This window comes from Urocitellus parryii, chromosome 1, assembly GCF_045843805.1.
Source record: "Urocitellus parryii isolate mUroPar1 chromosome 1, mUroPar1.hap1, whole genome shotgun sequence".
NCBI classification, from domain to species: Eukaryota; Metazoa; Chordata; class Mammalia; order Rodentia; family Sciuridae; genus Urocitellus; species Urocitellus parryii.
The window spans coordinates 246,962,464-246,983,856 of NC_135531.1; the positions used below are offsets into that span (position 1 = coordinate 246,962,464).

A 21,393-nucleotide genomic window follows, 5' to 3' on the forward strand; every position below is an offset into this window, starting at 1 on the left:
TTGCGGAGGCTGGCTTTGAATTTGTGATCCTCCTGCCTCAGCCTCCCTTGTCACCAGTCTTATAAGTGTATGCCACCACACCCAGCCTGGTTAAATTCTTAATAACCACATTTTTTACTATCAGAATAAAATTAGAAACCTATGATTGTGTTGTGGTTATAAACACATTTACTGATTGTGAGAGTCATTGTAGTAGAACTAATTTTTTTCCATGATATTTTGCCTAATCTCTATATGTTGACATCTTTAATTTTCAGGACTTCCTGTAATTTTATTTCTGCAATTCTGTAATTAATATTCAAGAATATTTCTAGAATGTACTAAAGCTTTTTTTCTATACTTTCTTGCTAAGCAGATGTTTTAGTTAAAAGTAATTGATTTTCATTTTTTGAACCATCTAATTTTTTTCCATGTTCATTAATTTCTTTAAGGGTATTAAATAATAATTTGGAATTTTTTTCCGATAATGGCATCAGATGCTTTTGCATCTGGTTTTCTTTTTTTAAATTCTTTTCAGTTATATGTGACAGTAAAAGTATTTTGGCTAATTATACATGCATAGATATGTATTATTCTAATAAGAATCCCCTTGTAACTAATTGTTAATGAAACAGAAAATACAGATGTATTTGTACAACACATTTAGCAGTTTGAGATGGTCAAAACATTCACATCTGTTTCCTGAAAAAATAGGCATTATTACTGTCTGGCACACCACAAAACTGGAAAACTACTGAGTCCACTAGGTGTTAGATGACTCATCCAGCAGGTTGAGGAGCCTCATTCTTTGTGTGATTTCTTTCCTGCCATTGATAATTTTTTATAATAAAGTTTAATATCAAGTATGTGAACCTAAATTTTCATATTAATCTGACTTTCTAAAAGATAAATATATTAACATTTAGAACTTTTTTTTTAAGAACAGGATAGTGTTTTTTTTTTTAAGAGAATTTTTTAGTATTTTTAGTTTTCGGTGGACACAACATCTTTATTTTATTTTTATGTGGTGCTGAGGATCGAACCCAGTGCCCCACGCATGCCAGGCGAGTGTGCTACCTACCACTTGAGCCACATCCCCAGCCCCGACATTTAGCCATGAAGATAGTATATACAGGGCCTGATCATTGTCAAATTATGACATCAACATTCAAAACTAGTCAGATGTTCATTTTTTAGTGAAATCGGGATATTATCTGGAGCTAGATTTCTATAAGCCTTGGTAAGTACAATTTATAATTACATAAACAGTGTGTTTACCACTTTGGGAAGACCTCATGAGAGCCATCTGTACCTTGTGTAACAATTAAAACTTTTCCCTTCAAAATTGTAGTTTTGGGGTCTGGGAGTACAGTTCAGTGGTAGAGCATTTGGCTAGCATGCTTGAGGGTCTGGGTTCTATTCCCAGCACCAAAAAAATTATGATTTACATTATAGGCGGTAGGATTATCTGTTTGTATATGTGAGAGAGAGAGAGAGATCTCATGTTACAATGTGTTGTTAAAAATTTTTTTTCTTTCTCTCCTTCTCTCTTTCTTTCGAACCCAGGGGCACTTAACCACTGAGCCACATCCCCAGGCCCCCTTTTTATGTTTTATTTTGAGAAGAGAGGGCCTCACTAAGTTGCTGTGGCTGGCTTTGAACTTAAGATCCTCCTGCTTCAGCCTTCCAAGTTGCTGAAATTAACAATATGTGCCACTATGCCTGGCCGTAGAAGAATTTTCTTTGCTTATTTTAAATATTTTTGGTTTTCCTTAGTATCAATGTCTAGAAGAAAATTGTTTTTGAGAGCTTAACTAGAATCTTTCTGTGTATTTTTCCCCAACCTCTCTCAGAGATAAGTTGAAGGGAGCTGATAAAGAACTAAGGGAACTCCATCTAAGGGAATAATGGGTATAGTCATTATTGCAATAGCAAATGAGGTGATCCTTTATTCACTTCCAGTAATTCAATTGGATCTCTTTGAGGTTAAATCCCTACTTACCTTCCCAAAAGGTATCATTATGTTTTTAAAACTACTGGGGGCTGTAGCTCAGGGGTAAAATACTTGCCTAGCATGTGTGAGGCACTGGGTTCGATTTTCAACACAAAGGTCTCTTGACAACTAAGAAAATGTTAAAAAAAAAAAAAAACAGGAGGGAGAGAAATTATACTTGATTTTGATAATACTTAAATCACTGTTATGGAAATAAAGATTTAGCTTAAAAATGATGGTTTTGGCTTTTTAACATTTTATAAAACAAATGCGTTTCTTGAGTTCTGATGTTGAGATAACATGTCAATGATTATATTTGTTTCCTGTGGCTGCTGTAGTAAATTACCACAAACTTGGTGGCTTAAAACAATACAGATTTATTCTCATTTCTTCAAGTCAGAGCTCAAAGTCAGTTACACTGGGCTATAATCACATTTCTGGTTCCTTCTGAGGCTCTGAGGGAGAATCCTTTCCTTGTTTTCTTCCTGTTGTTGGTGGCTACTAGCATTCTTGGGCTAATGGCTGCATCATTCTAGTCCCTACCTCCATTATCTCCATGCTCTCTTCTGGAGTGGGATCTCCCTCCACCAATGAGCACATTTGTGATCACATCCTTGTGGCCACTTGAATCTAAGTTAGTCTCCCAAGCTCAAAAGAATTTTTCTTTTTTTTTTTTTGTGGTGCTAAGCATCAAACTCAGGTCTTTATCCATGCTAGGCAATAGCTCTACCATAAGCCTAAGCCATGTCTCCCTCAAAATTCTTAATCACATTTGCAACGTTTCTTTTGCCATCTGAAGTGACATTCACAGGTAATGTGGATATAGGGGCCTTTGTTCAGCCTGCCACAACAGTTCTCTCAAATTCATATTGTTACTCTCAAAAACTTCTTTCTATGGACTTAATCTTGACTCTGATAGAGCTATTTTTTATTTCCTACTTGTTATCCACTTCTTCATGCCTCCCCCCATTTACACACATTCAAGTCTCTAAAAAGGTTGAATTAATTTGAGATCACTTCCTACAAATTACCATTTACTACACCCTCCTCATAGTTCTTGGTAAGATTTATTTTTAAAATTTATTGTGGTAACAACACTTTTAGGGTCTCCTCCTTCTTTCTGTGTTCTGCTAAAAAACCACAGCATTAATCATTTTGTGACCTACCAGATTTTTCCCAGCCGGCTTGAGCCCAAACCAGGCCCTTGAGCATTCCTAGGCACTGATAAAGATGTTTAGGTTGTTCCCCAAAACTAAAGGAAACTGGCCCTGGTCCTGAGACAAGATTCCTTAAATACTGGAATGAATTCTGTACCCTGGCTTCCTTGCTGCAAACATACCTAAGTAAGACACCTCTTCCTTGCCTCTGTTGAGAGGATTACCTGCAGCACTCTTAAATTTTCCTAATAGTTTGAACTGTTCACCCTGGCATTTAGGGCTACTTTCTTTGGAATCTGAACTGGCTCCATCTCAGTATGGTTAGGGGCATTCCATTTTGGGAATTTCCATGCATCAGATTTTAGGACAACTCCAGCTTTGTTGATGGGAAGAAATATTTGAGATTTACCAACTTACAAGTTTTAAGTATACAGTACTGTTGACTGCAAGTACAATGTCAGCAGATTTATAGAACTTATCTCACTTGACTGCAACTTTTGATTAGTGACTCCTCGTTCCCCCTTTCCTTCCTATGCTCCTGGTAGCCACTATTCCATTCTTGGATTCAATACATCTTTCTATTTTTTAGATGCCTCATATAAGTGAAATTATGCAGTATGTGCCTTTAACTATTCATGTAGCATAAGATCTTCAAGCTTAATTCATTTTCTTTTTTAAAACACTATATTGTATGTATTATCACATTTTTTTGTTCATCTGTCAATGGACATTTAGGTTGTTTGTATACCTTGGCTATTGCAATAAACCAAAGAATGCCAATGTCTTTTCAACATCTGGATTACAATTCTTTTGCATATGTGCTCAGAAGTAGCATATGCATTTGTACTCTTGCACTCTGCCCCAACCCAAGTTTTAGATTCAATTCCTAAAATAAAGCCAAATCTGGGGGCTGGAGGTCTAGGGGTAAGCACTAGTCTAGCATGCTCAAGACCCTAGGTTTGACCCCCAGTACCTCTAAAAAATAGAAATATAAAGCAAATCATATTGATTCTGGTGATAGGAAGTCACTATACTGTCCCCAAATAGGTAAATCTCCTCAATGTATATGCCAAACAAGACTGCACAAACCTGATAATGAAACTCTAATTATCCCTTCTGGGTGCTCTGGATACTATAGACTAGCTGGTAAGGAGCACTCCCCACCCCGTGCCTTGGAAATGGAGATTGAACCCAGGGCCTCACACATGATAGGCAAGCACTCTGAACTACATCCCCAACCTGGAACACACTTCTTAAAGAAGAAAAACTACCTACGCAACCATGTCCTCTATGCTACCCATATCCACCATATGCATGTTTGCGAAGGAGGCCTTCTTTGTAAGCAATCAAAACACTACAGACTTGCTGGAACTTATCTCATTTCCTTAAATCCCATGAAACCAAAATATAAAGGGTTTATCCTCAATGCCATGGCTGAAAGTCCTCACAAACAGTATTATGGTCTCATTATGAAACAGCTTCAGTCCTGTCAAGGTGTGGAGCTCAAGATCTCAAAAAGCTCTGCCAACTTTAGCAACAAAGCCATTTAAGAGCAGAGGAGCAAGTCCTCCTCCATACTGTTCCTATGCAGCCTCCTTTAACACTGGGAGGAGCAGACGGTATACTCCAAACTCGTTCCTTCTGCTGGGAACTTCTTTGGCTACAATTACTGTTTACTTATTTGAAGGAAGTGTACCTTCTACCTCATCTGATTTTCCTAGTGACTTCCAGAATGAATAGCATATCAGATGCTGCCGCAGTCTGGCTGGGCACAAATCACGAGCCACTCAAGCAGGAACAAACTTTATTTCTGAACTCCCACGAACGCCACACACTCGGCCTTCTCCCCAGGCACACCACACACCAAGGGGGAATCCCTCCTCCGGCACTTCCCCAACTAACTCAAACTCCCCAGGAATCCCTACGAGAACTCCAAAGTAGCTGGCTGAGGCGGACAGCAGGGGTCTAATATACAATTGAATACACAGCTTAACATAACCATCATCATCTCAATGGCTTGCTGGCTTGTGGTCACCTCTCAACCACTCTGTTCTGGCAAAATACCATGTGTCATCCCGACTGGGCTGTGGCCCTCATCTTGTTGAGGTGCTTTTAAAACCCAAGATGCAGCCCTTCCCATTTCCAATCTCAGATCCCAAAGATAAAGCCCAGGAATCTCTCAATTTTGTTTTTTGATACATAATAGAGGTTTGAAAAACATTCTTCCACCCCATTTTTTTTCTATCTCTTCTACTCTTTCACAAACTGATAAGCAAGGCCTGTCCACCGCAGAATGATTGATTCTGTGCTTCAACTAAAAGGTCATATAAATAAATCCATGTCCCCCTCCAAACAAACTGAGAAAAGATATAGTCTTTTTTTTTTTTGGTCCTGGGGATTGAACTCAGGGGCACTGGACCACTGAGCTACATCCCCAGTCCTATTTTGTATTTTATTTAGAGATACGGTCTCACTAAGTTGCTTAGCATCTCGACTGGCCATTGCTGAGGCTGGTCTTGAACTTGAGATTTTCCTATCTTAGCCTCTGGACCTTCTAGGATTACAACCTTGTGCCACCACGCCCTGCAAGATATGGTCTTTTCAACAAATGAGTCAACAAAATTGGATATTCATATATATCCCTCTCCCTTTCTGTTTTTTTTTAAACATTTTTAAAAATATATCAATAGACCTTTATTTTATTTATTTATATAAATATATTTTATTTATTTGTTCATTCGTTCATTTACATAGTAATTCTGTGTGGGTTTTAAGGAGCTTTCATACTGATTTTCCATAGCTGCTACACCATTTTGCATTCTCACCAACAGTATACAGGGTCCCATTTTCTTCATCAATACTTCACCAACACTTGTTTCATTGATAACAGCCGTCCTGACAGGTGTGAGATGACACCTTAATGTATTTTTGATTTGCTCTTCCCTGATGACTAGACATCAAACATTTTTTCATATACCTGTTAATAATTTATATGTCTTTTTTGGAGAAATGTCTATTCAAGTCTTCAGCTTATTTTTAAATTGGGTTACTGTTTTTTTGTTTGTTTGTTTTGTTTACTATTGAGATTTAGGAGTTCATTGTATGTTTTGGAGATTCAACAGATGTAGGTTTACAAATTTTTTCTTCCATTTTTTAGGTTGTCTTTTCACCCTGCTGATAGTTTCCTTTGCTGTGCAGAAGTTTTGATGTTTATTTGTGTTTGTTGTCTGTGCTTTTGGTGACCTATGTATGAAATCATTGCAAAAATTAATGCCATGAAGTTTTCCCCTTTGTTTTCTTCTTCTACATTACTATTTTGGATCTTACATTTAAGCCTTTAATCCATTTTGAGTTGATTTTTTGTATATGGTATAAGAATCCAGTTTCATTCACTTACATAGTGGCAGAGTTGTGGCCGCAAATCCCTGAAAGGCATGAGTGTGAACACGGAGAGACAGAAGGAGAAAAGTTGCTGGGTGTTGTGGCGCATGCCTGTGATCCTTCTCAGTGACTCAGTAGCTGAGGCAGGAGGATTGCAAGTTCCAGGCAACTTAGCAAGACCTTGTCTCAAACAATAAAATGGGCTGGGATGTAACTCACTTGTAGAGTGACCCTGGATTCAATCCCCTGTATTATAATAATAATAATAATAATAATAATAATAATAATAAAATTTTTACCTAATGGGTCCCGAGAAACCAGCATCTTCCCCTCATGACTTCTCATAGTGTAAAGATACACCATTAAGTATCTCAATTTTAAAAAAGCAAGTTGTATTTTAGCCAGATCCTACAACCCAACAGGAAATGATGGGATTCTCTAGTTGGACCCAAAAGTGCTTCTTAAGGCCAAACTTAACATTGCCATCATTGTCTAGTCTCTGGGAATAGGTGATAATTTGGAAGTTGCATGAAATCTTTTCATGTACTAGAATATTTGGTACAGCAGCAAGCTTCCAAAACCCCTGATTTCCTTCCAGGGCATATCTTGAGCATATTGTGATTTTAACTGTTTGTAAAATAGACCCTTCTCCTACTTACAATTCTAAATAAAAATAGGCCAGTCATCAACTGCTAAAATCCCATCTGCCTTCAGTTAATACATAAGTAAACCAGAAGCTTCACGTTGTCCCCATTCTTCCACAGGGCTTCCTATTCAGACAGCACTAACTTGATCATTTCTTAAGTTGGACCCAGATGTGCTGCTTCAAGTCAGAATTACACATTGCAGTTGTTATCACTTGGCCGTTGCATTCTCTGTTTATGTATCAAGTGATTTAATATAAAGTCTGAAATTCCAAATCATTGCCCTGCAAAAATTCAGTCTAGATAATCTATTTCCAATTGGGTGAATTAATAAATCAAGAAATTGTAAACTGAGTTTAGGAAAGCCCACCTGTAATTCCATTTTTTTTTTAAAGCAGAGGTGAGGATAAATTAAGAAAAAGTGCATCTTTTTAGGGTTTTTTTTTTTTTTTTTGCAATACTGGGAAATGAACCCAGGAGTGCTTTACCACTGAGCTATATCTGTAGTTCATTTTCTCTTTTGTTGAAACAGCATCTTGCTAAGTTGCTGAGGCTGAACTTGAAGTTGGTATCCTGCAGTGATTACAGGTGTGTGCCATTGCACTTAGCTAATTTTTCAATTAGTAAATTTAGACTATCTTACAGTTTATAGTTTTTTAACTCTACATTTTTAGTGTGGTACTTTATGAAATTGTGTCTGTAAATTTATAAAATTTTGGTGAATAACAGATAAATTGTATTTTAGAATATAATATTGGCTATATTAATGTCTTATCATGCCTAATTGGAGGTGCTAAGGCCTTGGAAACAACCTCTATTAAAACATGGCTTTTGAGCCAGGTGTTGTGGCACATGCCTATAGTCCCAGTACTCAGCAGACTGACATGGGAGGATTGCCGGAGTCCAGGAGTTTGAGGCCAGCTTGGGCAACATAGCGAGAGCCTACCTCAAACAACAAAAAAAGCCATCCTTTGCTGGGTGTGATGATGCACACCTGTAATACCAGCAAGTCAGGGGGCTGAAGCTAGAGGATCACAAGTTCAATACCAGCCTCATCAATTTAGCAAGACCCTCTTTCAAAATAAAAAAGGGCTGGGGATGTTGCTCAATGGTTAAGCACCCCTGTGTTCAGTTACTGGCAGAAGCTTTTTCTAAGTTGTATTCACAACCTGTTTAGCAATCAATGAAGATTTTCCTTTAGAATTGTGTTTACATATGGTTATTTTGAGTATCTGAATATAGTTAAATGTGTTAATACAACAGGATTTAAAATACCTTGCAATGATTTGGGGGGAATTAGAAGAGAGACCTACTCCTTGTTATTTTAATTATGTACTAGTTCCCAAATATAACTACCAAGGCAAAAACCCAGCCATCCAGAGGAAAGCTCAGATTTAGCAAGGTAACACCAAAAAGGATGTGACCATATTGATTGGAAAGGCCACAGTCTGTGAAGTAGGGTGCGATTGGAAAGGCCACAGTCTGTGAAGTAGGGTACTAAGTATCAGAAGGAAGGACCTTTCTGGCTATCCAATCTCTATATATAAGGCATTATCTCTTCTGCCAATCCTCAGACTCCATTGATCTGCAAGTAAAGATTCAAAGGCCCTGAAATACACTTGTTCTCATTACAAGTCACAGAAATGAAAAAGATTACTCAGGTAGAATCAGAATGAAGCATGAAAAAGGACCAAGATGGATGGTTAATATAGTAGTGAAGGTGAAAGGGGGCCAAATGGGGAGCAGCCAGTAGTACAAATTTCTCTTGAAGCAAGATCCTTTCTACCTACAGGGGAAGAACTCATCCTTGTGAGTTCTCTATTACCTGCTCTTTTCCCATGCCTATACCTGCTGACAAGGAGCCATCTGCTGTTGTGCACCATCTGAGATCATCTCTCACATCACTGTGACCAAAAGACCTGACAAGAACATCTTAGAAATGGAAAAGTTTATTTGGAGCTCACAGTATCAGAGACCTCAGTCCCTAGATGGGTAATTCCATTGTTTTGGGCTGAAGGTGAGACCGTACATCATGGGAGGGTGTGGGGGGGGGAGGGTTCAGCTGAGAGAAACTGCACAGGTGGGTTTAGGAAGAAAAGAGACAGCTCCAGATACAAAAATATAACCCCCCCAAAGCATGCACCCAGTGACTTACTTCCCCTAGCCACACTCTACTTGCCTACAATGACCACCCAGTTAATCCATGATTCATTCATTGATAAGGCCACACCTCTCATAATCTAATCATTTACCTCATATCCAAACCATAACAGCTCCTGTGTCACGTAGTCTTTGTTAAATACATTTGTAAGGAGCTGGGCCTGTGGCTCAGTGGTAGAGCACTTGCCTACCATTTGTGAGGCACTGGGTTCGATTCTCAGTACCACATATAAATAAATAAAAGTCCATCAAAAACTAAGAAAAAAATTTTTTTGTGAGGATTTCCCCACTTTTTTTTTGTTACTGGGGATTGAACCCAGGAGTGTTTAACCACTGAGCCACATCCCAGCCCTTTTTATTTTTTAATTTTGAGACAGAGTCTCACTGAGTTGTGTAGGGTTTCACTAAGTTGCTGAATAGCCCTCAGCAAACCTGGTTGGGGTAGTTGTGGCCAAGTTTTGATGATAAGGTAAGGTTGTGGCACCCTGATCACAAGAGACGTTGACGACATGGCTGGAAACAGTTTCCTTAATTAGCCCTGATTGGGGGAGGTCCTGACATACGGGGCCCTATTTCCTAAAGCTTTTCTGCTTTGATCAAGTTCCCATGATTTCAGGTAATAGTTCCCTTAAAGGATTATAATATTCTACAGCTTGAGGAAGATTGACCTCCCAGCTTCCTTTGCCCAGATGCTTGCCTGTTCTGATAAGGTTCCCTGTTTTCAGTTTTCTGACTCATGGATTTTTCTTAATGCATGTGTCTGACTTGTTGCTTGTAAGTTACTGCCTTTCATTGTACTTTCCTCTAGCCACCTCTTCATAGCTGACTAACCTGCTTAACAGTTCACACAAACTTGGGTCTGTGCACAGTAGCTCTTCACATGAAGAAGTGAGGAGCAAGGGAGAAACAAACACAATGTCAGGCTGGAACTGTATTGTCAACTGGCAGTTCTGAAACTGAAGAAAAGAATGAATCTCAAGAAGAAAAATCTAGAGACACATGGTTTCCTAGAAGAACAAATTCAAAAGAACAAAAGATGGTTAAGGAACTAATGTTTGCAGAACAAATATTGAAATTATAAAACCCATTTTTGCGTGTGTGGTATTATCAAGGAAGGAGAGGTGTCTCTGAAGAAGAGCCCAAGGAATTCTCCGAGAGAAGCAGGAACTGGACTCAGGACCAGCAGGGTTCTTGGCATAAGTGATGGAAAAGAATTTCTGCATGAGCCAGTCAGAGGCACAGATGGAGGTTTATTTAGGAGAGGTTTACTTAGGAAAGCAAGGAATAAGCCTTCAAGGGAGAATGCAGGCTATTTCTGGAGTGAGTGACATAATTTGGGGATTCTCAGTACTTCTTTTAAAGGCAACTTGGTGAGAGGTGGATATGGAAAGGTATGTAGGAATGACATCTGTCCCGTGATCTCAAGATGGGTCTAGTGGTCTGGTCCGTCTTGGGATATTTAGGCTGATGTGGTCTTCATTTCTGATCAATAGGTTGCTCAAGAAAGTCCCCTACACTGTTAGTTTCTCAAAACATTATCTTTTTTACTTAATTTTTTTTTGGGGTGTCACTTAACAATGCTTAGGTAGGTTTATAGATTTTCTAGGAATTTGGGAATGAAATAGGCTTGGGAAGGAGACTAATTTAAGGAGCAACAGACATGGAAAAGTACACAGACTTTTCAATTAAAATCTTATTTCCTTGTCCTTCCTTTGTCTCATTTCAACTCATTTCTTATTCTTTCTATCCTACTGCTTTATAAGCATTAAATTGGGTCTCCATATCAGTTGTAGTGGGACTCATTTATAATTGCAGCTGCTTGGGAGGCTGAGGCAGGAGGATCCCAATTCAAAGCCAACCTCAGCAATTTAGCAAGGCCCTAAGAAACTCAACGAGATCCTGTCTCCAAATAAAATACTAAAAAGGGCTGGGGATGTGACTCAGTGGTTAAGCACTCTTGAAATTAAAAAAAAAAAAAATTATGGCTCCAGACTGAAAGAAAGAGCAAATGTAAACAAAATATCCAGATTTGATATGTTTAAGTTTTATAGTAATTGATGAAATAATAAAGCATGCTATTTTCTTAAATAAAAAATTATTTTGCTGACCAATCTCTTACAATAATGTGAGTGGTCCTCTTTTTGAAACTTTAACATGTGGAAAACAACTCTGTCCCTAAGGATTAGCATACCCATTAAGAATGAGGCATGTGGCAGTTCATAGTTTTTTGTATAACCAACAACAATAACAAAAATTCTTTCATTAGAAAGCCAGGACTACAGATTTCCCACTTGCCCTTTTGGGCGGTTCTTGGCCACTTCTCCTAAGGACTGTAACACTGCAGTGACTAGCTAGGGCACAATGAGCCCTCATTGAAACGTATCTGATTGCTTCAAACTTAACCTTCCATGTAAGTCTTCTAATTCCCCTAACAGTTTTATTTAAAAATTTTGGTATTGATAAGAAAATATGGATACCTATTCTTCTTTTGCTTCATTGACTCTTTTTTTTTTTTTTTCGCTTCAGTGCATCTTGACCAATCATACTCTTCCCACTGTACTTTTTTTTGGGTTTGTTTTTGCTTTTTAGGGGGCTGGGGATTGAACCAGTGCCCCACGCATACTAAACATGCTTTCTGTCCTTGAGCTACATCCCCCAACCCTCTTGGGAACTTCTTTTGTAACAATTGAGTTAATGTTTTGCAGGGAAATGACCCAATAGGTGAAGAAAGTACATAAATAAATCTCGTATTACTAGAGCTTATTTTCCTTCGAAGCTGCTGTCTACATATGGCAACCATAACCACCACCGAATGTGGCAAATGCTGGTTTTGTGCAATCCTGAGTATACTTCTATCAAATATATACTTACCCCATTTTACACATAAAGAAAAAAATTTCAACAAGATTAAGCAACTTGTCCAAGTTTACACAGCTCAAAGAAAGTTGAAACCTCAAAGACAGGGACCTCTGGTTTCCTGGTAACTCTGAAGACTGCTCCTAGGTGGGGATCTCCTTTCTCATTTGTTCCTATGGCTATTTTTCCTACTAAATGTGGGCTTCCCTTCATTCTTTTTCTTTTACTGCTAGGGAATGACCTGCCACATTGCCCTTCTTCCCAATCTGTCACCTGTGTTGGGACTCTAGGATTTTCTAAAGTTTAAAGAAATTGAGTCCAAAAATTGTATAGCATTTTAAACATGCTGGGAGAATTCTGAGTAAGCATCATCTTTGATATGGTGAAGACATGTTCCATCTAGCTGTGATGTCAGGGATCAGTCCCAAAAGAGACCCAGGAGAAGGATCTTCCAAATTGTGAGTTTGCCTATTCAAAGCAGACTTGATGGAAGCCCATGATTTGTAGTAGACACAGGTCACGTTTTCTGGCCAACTGGAAACTTTTTAAATATGTGCTCTGTTTGGGGAATCTCAAGTCTGATGAATTCTGCCTCAGAACCCAGAACACCTCTCTTCCACACAGTGTGGAATCCTCTCATTCCCAAGTCAGGGCATAGGCTCACTCACTCCTGGGATTCGGACCCACAGTGAGTCACAAGGGGAAGAAAGCTGCACCAAGTATAACCATTTCTCTGGCAAGGGTGACAGCGAACATCTGTGTTTTGAGGGCTGTCAGATCCTGCAAAAAGTTGAAGCTGGAAAGTTGGATTTCTGGCAGCAGTGCCAGGGCAGCCCCCAGGTTTTGTGTCTTGTGTAGGTTTGAACATTATTCTGAAAGCCTGCATTGAGCTAGCTTCTCTAGCCTTTCCAACAATTCTATGAACTCCCCAATAAATACTTTTTAATGAAGACACAATTTACACACAGTAAAATGTGCCTATCAATGGATTTGACCATTTTATAATTTGTATTATTTTATTACTAAATAAAGACGTAGAACATTTTTTAAAATGTTTTTTTATTTTTAATCAACATAGCAATTGTACATATTTGTGGGGTACAGTATGATATTTCAATGCATGTAAACAATATATAATGATCAGAGCAGGGTAACTGGTTTTTATATCAGACACATATCATTTCTTTGTGTGGGAGCATTCAAATTCTCTTTCTTTTTTTAGTGGTACTTGGGATTGAACCTAGGGTGTTCCACACTTGCAATCCTCCAATCCCAGCCTCCAAGCATCTGGGATTCCAGGTGTGACTATTCCTGGCTTCTACTTGCTATTTTTAAATGTTCAATTCATTTTTGTCAATTATACTCTTCCCACTGTACTATAGAACATAGGAAATTATTTTTCCATCTGTTCAGCTGCACCCTTGTTCCCATTAACCATTCTATCTCCATCTTAACCTCCCACACCCTTCCCAAGCTCTGGGATATGGAACATTTCCATCATGTCAGAAAGGGTTTCTTTTGACTAATTCCCCCAGCCCACCCCAACAGACAGCTGGTCTTCTGACTTTCATCACCATATAGATTTGCCTTCTCAGACTTGTGCATACATAAGTCTTTTAACCAAATGTGGGGAGTTTTTAGCCATTAGTTCTTTGACTGCTTTTTCAGTTTCATTCTCTTTTTCCAACCCTCCCACGAGAACTCTATGACATGGATTTTTAAAACTTATTTTAAAAATTAATTTTTTGTCTATATTCTGTTGTTCAGATTGGATAATTTCTATTACTCTGTCTTCCAGTGCATAGATTTATTCCAGCCTCTCCATTCTGCTGGTGAAATCAGCCAGTGAACTTTTTATTTTGGTTTTTGTATTTTTCATTTCTAAAATTTCCATTTGGTTCTTCTTTATGTTTTTTCTCTATATTTCTTCAGAGGCTATTTTTTCTTTAGAGAGAGAGAGAGAGAGAGAACTTTTTTTTTAATATTTATTTTTTTAGTTTTTGGCAGACACAACATCTTTGTTGGTATGTGGTGCTGAGGATCGAACCCGGGCCGCACGCATGCCAGGCCAGCACACTACTACATCCCCAGCCCCCCAAGGCTTTTTTTTTTCCCATTTGTTTCATAATTGCTTGTTGAACTTTCTTTTTTTTTAATGAGGGCTGTTTTAAAATATTCTTTTGAAGAAGACGACGATTGTAATATCTCTGTCTGAATCGTCTCTGTTCTTTTCACTTAATTTAGCATCTTCCTGGTGTGATGAGTAGCTTGCTGTGGATAGCTGGGCATTTTCTTGTGAGATTTTGGATCTTATGCCTCTGTGTTGGTTGGCTTTTTCAGACATCACTCTAGCAGAATGGGGTGAGGCCTACTTATTGCAGGTGGAGGCTGAAGATCAGGTTCCCATTTAACCTCTGTTCAGCAGACACCAAAGCGGGGTGGTTCCTGGCTACTGCTGTGAGTGCCAGCTTATGTGTCTCCATTGACACCTCAGTGGGAGTGGCATTAAAGTGAAAGTCCACCTAGCTCCCTCTGCCTCCACCTCAGTGATAAGAAAGGTTACCTCATTACTACCCAGAGGGGTAAAAGTTCAAGCTTTGGGGATTGAACTCAGGGGCACATAACCACTAAGCCACATCCCCAACCCTATTTTGTATTTTATTTAGAGACAGTCTCACTGAGTTGCTTAGCACCTCGCTGTGCTGAAGCTGGGTTTGAACTCATGATCCTCCTTTCTCAGCCTCCCAAGCCACTGGGATTACAGGCATGTGCCAGCATGCCCAGCTACCCAGTCCAAGTTTTCTGAAGAATCTATATTGCTTTCCAGAGTGGTCACATCGATTTGCAGTCCCACCAGTGATGCATGAGTGTGCCTTTTCCCCCACATCACCAACATTTATTGTTGCTTGTATTCTTGATAATTGCCATTCTGACTGGAGTGAGATGGAATAGTTTTGATTTGCATTTCCCTAATTGCTAGAGATGAACATTTTAAATATATTTTTTAATCATTCATCTTTCTTCTGCCTGTTCAGTTCCTTAGCCCATTTATTTATTTGTTTGTTTTGGTGTTAAGTTTTTTGAGTTCTTTGTATATTCTGGAGATTAATGCTCTATCTGAGGTGCTGATGGTAAAGATTTTCTTCCATTCTGTAGGCTCTCTGTTTATGTTCTTGCTTCCTTTGCAATGATGAAGCTTTTTAGTTTGATACCATCCCATTTATTGATTCTTGATTTTATTTCTTACACTCTAGGAGTCTTATTGAAGAAGTTGGTTCCTAAGCTGACATGGTGGAGAGTTGGCCCTACTTTTTCTTTTCTTTTTTTTTTTTTAAGAGAGTGAGAGAGAGGAGAGAGAGAGAGAGAGAGAGAGAGAGAGAGAGAGAGAGAGAGAGAGAGAATTTTTTAATATTTATTTTTTAGTTTTCGGCGGACACAACATCTTTGTTGGTATGTGGTGCTGAGGATCGAACCCGGGCCGCACGCATGCCAGGCGAGCGCGCTACCGCTGAGCCACATCCCCAGCCCTACTTTTTCTTCTAGTAAGTACAATCTCTCTAGTAATATGTAGGTCCTTGATCCACTTTGAGTTGAGTTTGTACAGGGTGAGAGAGAGAGGTTCAATTTCATTCTACTACATATGGATTTCCAGTTTTCCCAGCACCATTTGTGGGAGAGGCTGTCTTTTCTCCAATGTATGTTTATGGTGCTTTTGTCTAGTATGAGATAATTATATTTATGAGGGTTTGTCTCTGTGTCTTCTATTCTGGTCCATTGGTTTACATGTCTGTTTTGGTTTCACTGTCATGCTGTTTTTTGTTACTATAGCTCTGTAGTATAATTTAAGGTCTGATATTGTGATGCCTCCTGTATTGCTTTCTCGCCAAGGATTACTTGGGCTGTTCTGAGCCTCTTATTTTTTCCACTGAATTTCATGTCTGATTTTTCTACTTCTATGAAGAACATTATTGGAATTTTAATAGGAATTGCATTAAATATTTTGTAGTATGGCCATTTGATAATATTAATATTAATTATGTCTATCCAAGAGCATGGGAGGTCTTTCCATCTTCTAGGGTCTTCTTCAATCTCTTTCTTTAGTAAATATAGTCCTTTTGTAAATATAGTCCTCCAGTCTATGTCCTGTCTTTTCATTTATTAAATTGAAAATTTTGATCAGCAGAAACATTAAATTTTGATGAAGTCTAATTCCAAATCTTTTTCCTCCCTGGTACTAGGGATTGAACCCAGGCACTTTACCACTGAGCTACATCCTCAGCCCATTTTATTTTTTATTTTGAGGCAGGATCTCACTAAATTGCTTAGGGCCTTGCTAAGATGCTGACACTTATCTTGAATTTGTGATCCTCCTGTCTTAGCCTCTGGAGTTGCTGGGATTATAGGAGTATGCCACTTTGCCCAAATATCTTTTGAAATAATTTTCTTTGCTGATAAATGAACCAAAATCAGCTCTGTTGCCTGCAACTAAGAGTGCTGGCTGATAGAAACCTTTAGAATTACCTTGATACTTACACATTTATTTTACACGTACGTTGGTTTTACTTATTTGATAATTACACAATGATTTTAATGCTCAAGCATTTCTTGAACTCATTTTTGCCTCCACAGAAACTTTGAGGTTCACTAGAAATTGGATTCATTAGAGTTTTGCCTAATTTTCTACCTCAAATACCATTTTAGAACTTTCTCGTCGGTCATATATACTTGCTTCTGTGAACTTTTGCTATTGCACAAATAAAATTCCCTCTCAAGGGATGATAGATTGCCACAACAAATATTTGAATGGCTCTGCTGCTAGTTCTGATGGATAGTAGTTAGCCAGTTTTCCTACATATCCAACAGCATATTTTTAGTTAACACACTTAGTTGCAGACTCTCGCCAAAGTTAGTAGCTCCTCCATTTTTGTTCTCACTCAGAATTTAGTCTTTTCACATAGAGTGACTCTGTGGCCCCGAGTTAACAGGAGGAAATTCTCGTCATATGCTGAGGGAGAGTCCTTCCAGCCCAGAATGGTGGAGGGAAAATGAGACAACTCCTCAGCTATTCCAGAATGAAAGTAGTAGAAGAGCACCTGGTACTTGATATTAGAAACGAAAACCTTAAAATCTTTTAAAGCAAGTGACCCTTCCCTGTGTCTTTCACTGAGGAAACAGTAGTGGCATTGATAGAGCTGCTCCTCAGTTCAATGGTGATTCTCCATGATGAGGGGATAAATGCTGCCCACGGAAGATAGATGACAGGGTGACATTCCATCCAAATGGGATAGAACTACCAAGTGATTATTGAAAGCTAAGACAAAGTGCCGTCAATACCATACCAAGGGGAATGGCAAAGCTTCACATCCTTGCCTTTGATCTTGGTACATTTTCATCAAACTTTGTAAGTTTTAAGGGCTCAGGGTCAGCTCAGTGGCTGAGTGCTAGTGAACATGTGTGAGGCCCTGGGGGTTGAATATACAACTGGAAGATTAGTCTCATTTAACAACTTATGCACACGGAGTCCTAGTTTTGTTGCTTTTTTTTCCCTTTCTTTTTTCTTTCATAATAGACTCAGCTACTTATGTATATTTACAATGCTCTAGAGCTGCTTGGTCACTATTCACTATTGTACACATTTATTACATAGAATTGGAGTAAATACTTACAGAATAAGGGTGTGTGTGTGTGTGTGTGTGTGTGTGTGTGTGTGTGTGTGCATGCGCACGCTACTGCAAATTAAACTCAAAGTTCTTTATAACCAAGCCGAGTCTCAGCCCTGTTTATTTATTATTTTTAAATAAGGTCTCACTAAGTTGCCTAGCCTGGCCTTGAACTTGTGATCCTCCTGTCTCAGCCTCCGAGTTACAGGTGTATGCCCTTGTGCCTGGCATGAAATAAATACTGAGACTAAGACAGACTGCCAAGTTTATTCTAATAAAAGGTTGGTTTTTGTTTGTTTATTTTTAAATAGTTCAGGGTCTTGCTATGTTTCCCAGGCTGGCTTCAAATTCCTGGGCTCAAGCAATCCTACCTCAGCCTCCCAAGTAGTTGGAACTATGGGTATATGCAACTGTACCCAGTTTTGTTTGTTGTTGTTGTTTTTAACTAGGAAAATATAACCCCTAGATTAAAAGCAAAATGTAAAAACCATGCTTACACAAAATTTAAAATTAAAAAATTGACATATTCTTGAATTTCCCCTTGTTCAATATAAATTTCTATCTCTGTTCTTGGTATTTCATATCCCTATGTGTAGGATGACAAAGGAGCCTCCATCTCTTATAGACATTGGCATTGGGAAACCTGTCTGATTTTTCTCAGTACATTCCTGTGCTTTGTAGTTTCATAGCATTTTGTGGACTTGTGAAGTAGTGATTGTTTCTATCAAAAACCCAAGGATTCTTGGATATAGAACTCAGATTCATCTGAAAATCAAGACAAAAAGCATTTCTGCAAATACTGTTGGTAGCTATTTTCACAGAACAAGACTGAGTAGACAATTCTTAAGTCCCTTTCTACTTGTACAAGCAGATAGCCATAAAATATTTCCTGTTAATCTTGCCAAAAATTCATGCAGATTGGTTTAGTTTAATTGCACTATATATTTGATCATATATATATATATATATATATATATATATATATATATAAAACATGAGTGTGTTCAATAAAATGATAGCCCAGTAACAAATGATATTTTATTATTCAAATGATCTTACAATGTCAACATCAGTACTAAAAAATATAAATATAATGGGCTGAATTCATCAATGGGTAAGGTCAATTGTAATTCACTTGAAGGTCCTCACCTTCTAAAGTAAGCTATTCAAACATACATGAAAATCCTCTATTTTGCAGAATATTATTAGGGCAAGGCAAAGGCATGCCTATTAGCAGTAGTGAGAAAGGCAGAGATGAGCAGATCCTCATAAACATCACACGTGCTATGAGCACCTCTCCACTCCTGCAGGACTGAAAATTCTGGGTTTCAACATTCTTCAGGATTTAGCAAGTCAAAATAAAAGCATAATTCAAATCTAGAAAGATGTAGACTTAAATTTGATATTTTGTTCTTTTTATGGTGTTCACAATTAAATAAAATTAAATATTTCTGTCTACTGAGGTTTTTACAAGTTGGGATTTTGTGTTGAATTTTTTTTTCGAGTGTGTGTGTGTTTTGGTACCAGGGATTGAACCCAGGGATGCTTAGCCACTGAGCCTCATCCCCAGCCCTTTTTATTTTCTGAGATAGGGTTTTGCTAAATTGCTTAGTTGCTGAGGCTGGCCTTGAGCCTGAGCCTCCCGAACTGCTAGGATTATAGGCTTGCACCACCATGCCTGGCTTTTGTATTGAATTTTAAAAGATACTGCTTTGCTATATTTCTAAGCTAGTAGGAGCAATAATGTCTAAGCTCAATGAATCAACACAGGGCTGGTAACTGATGAGTCTTTAAAAGCAAAGACACACAGAAAAAATTTATGTTTTTCAGAGAATATTTTAACAGGTAGGGGCTTTCTTTGTTTATACAGTCCATAGTCAAAGAGAAAATTTGGATTGTTTTATTCAGAAAATAGGTATTTATTTTTACCAATCAGTTATGTGTCTGTGCGCTGTGCTGATTTGTATGTAAGAGAAAGAGAGATTATTTTTCAGTTTAAATAAGCCTCTGTAACTTCCTGAGAATTCTCTAATTAGGTAAAATACTGACTGGGATATTCAGTCTTCTTAACGGGAATGGTAAGCAAAGTATATTTTGTACATTCATGAGAAACTGAAGTAGATTATTGCTTAATAACCTAATGGAACATCTGTTTAGACAGATGTTTTAGTTGAGAGAAGTGTAAACATGATTCTAAATTTACAAATATGTTGGTTATTCTTCCTTGTCTAGAAGATTGAGCCAAAGTTTACACAGATTAGAGGAAAGGCTGAGTCTAAAAATTCAAGGATATCACATAAATGCAGGTACAGTAATAAAGTCAGTTGGCAATTATTTTAATGACTATTTACAGGACCTCTGTTCTTTCACCTGGAGGCTCACATGCAAGTGACCTGAGTCACTCCGTCCTCCTGGTCAAACTGTCCTTCATCTAGTTCCCGGAGGACACTGTCGCTGCTGCTGAACCCCGAGAAGCCACTGCACTGTGCTGGCCTCCCCTCCTTGGTCCAGCATTCTCCTGAAGGCGAGAAGCGGCCCTCCTCCGGCGGGGTTCTGGCCTCCATAGGCTGCGACCCGCCTGCGTCTAATCCGATGCTCCTGCTGCTGACTTTGTTTCTGTCGTCGCCTTTCATAAAAGGGCTTGCTTTCCTCTGTAACACAAGAGATTGGCAACCAGGAGTTAAAAGACGGTGCTTCCTGCGCCTCTGCTCTGGCACAAGCTGCTTCTTTGCCTGAAACGTCCTTTCCCTGCTTCTGTTCAAAAGCCTGCTCATGACAGGGCTGGGGGTGCATCGCAGTGGTAGAGCAACTGTTTAGCGGGCAGGAGGCCCAGGGCTCAAGGCCTGGGGTTCAATCCCCAGCATGGCAAAAAATTACCTAAATTAACTGTAGTCACCCTCCTCATCTCCTCCCTCTACCCCATTTTGCAACTCTTGAATGTTCATGGTACATCCTGTCACTGGCAGGTGAGTTGTATACACCTAAGGAGAGAATTGTGTTCCAGTCATGATTGGGAACAAAGCAGGGGAGAAATACAGATACATTTTGTCTTGTTGGAGTTGGCTGGGATCTAGACAACAGCAACTGTGCTGAGAGGCCATCCTACCCCCATTTCACAGAGGCACAGGTGGCATTTGAACAAGTGCCTGGGATGTCTTCCTGGACCAAGCAGACCCATTGCCTTATCTTGCTACAAACTTCTGCCTGATGGTATGAAATGCTCAGCAATTTGATCCAGTGCATTCGTCAGACTGCGATAAGCTGTGGATGTTTTGCTAATAAATATTTACTGAGGACTGACCATGTCCTTGGTACAGTTCAGAATAAAGAGGACATGGTCTCTGCCAAGAAAACTAAGTCAAAAATAAGATATCTAGGGCTGGGGATGTGGCTCAAGCGGTAGCGCGCTCGCCTGGCATGCGTGCCGCCCGGGTTCGATCCTCCGCACCATATACCAACAAAGATGTTGTGTCCGCGGAGAACTAAAAAAAAAAAAAATAAATATTTAAAAAAATACTTTAAAAAAAATAAGATACCTAAGTCAAAAAAGGAGCCTAAGGATA

At 38.8% G+C, this 21,393-nt stretch overlaps 1 protein-coding gene across 2 annotated transcripts in view; it reads right to left on the reverse strand.

The window, feature by feature from the left end:
- Positions 1-18,849: 18,849 nt before the first annotated feature.
- Rftn2 (raftlin family member 2) overlaps positions 18,850-21,393 on the reverse strand; it is a 63,417-nt gene continuing 60,873 nt past the window's right edge. For both annotated transcript variants that reach the window (XM_026399326.2, XM_026399325.2), the window contains one exon: positions 18,850-20,481. In XM_026399326.2, the coding sequence (XP_026255111.2) occupies positions 20,209-20,481 (273 nt within the window). In that variant the 3' untranslated portion in view covers positions 18,850-20,208. The remainder of the gene's footprint in view (positions 20,482-21,393) is intronic.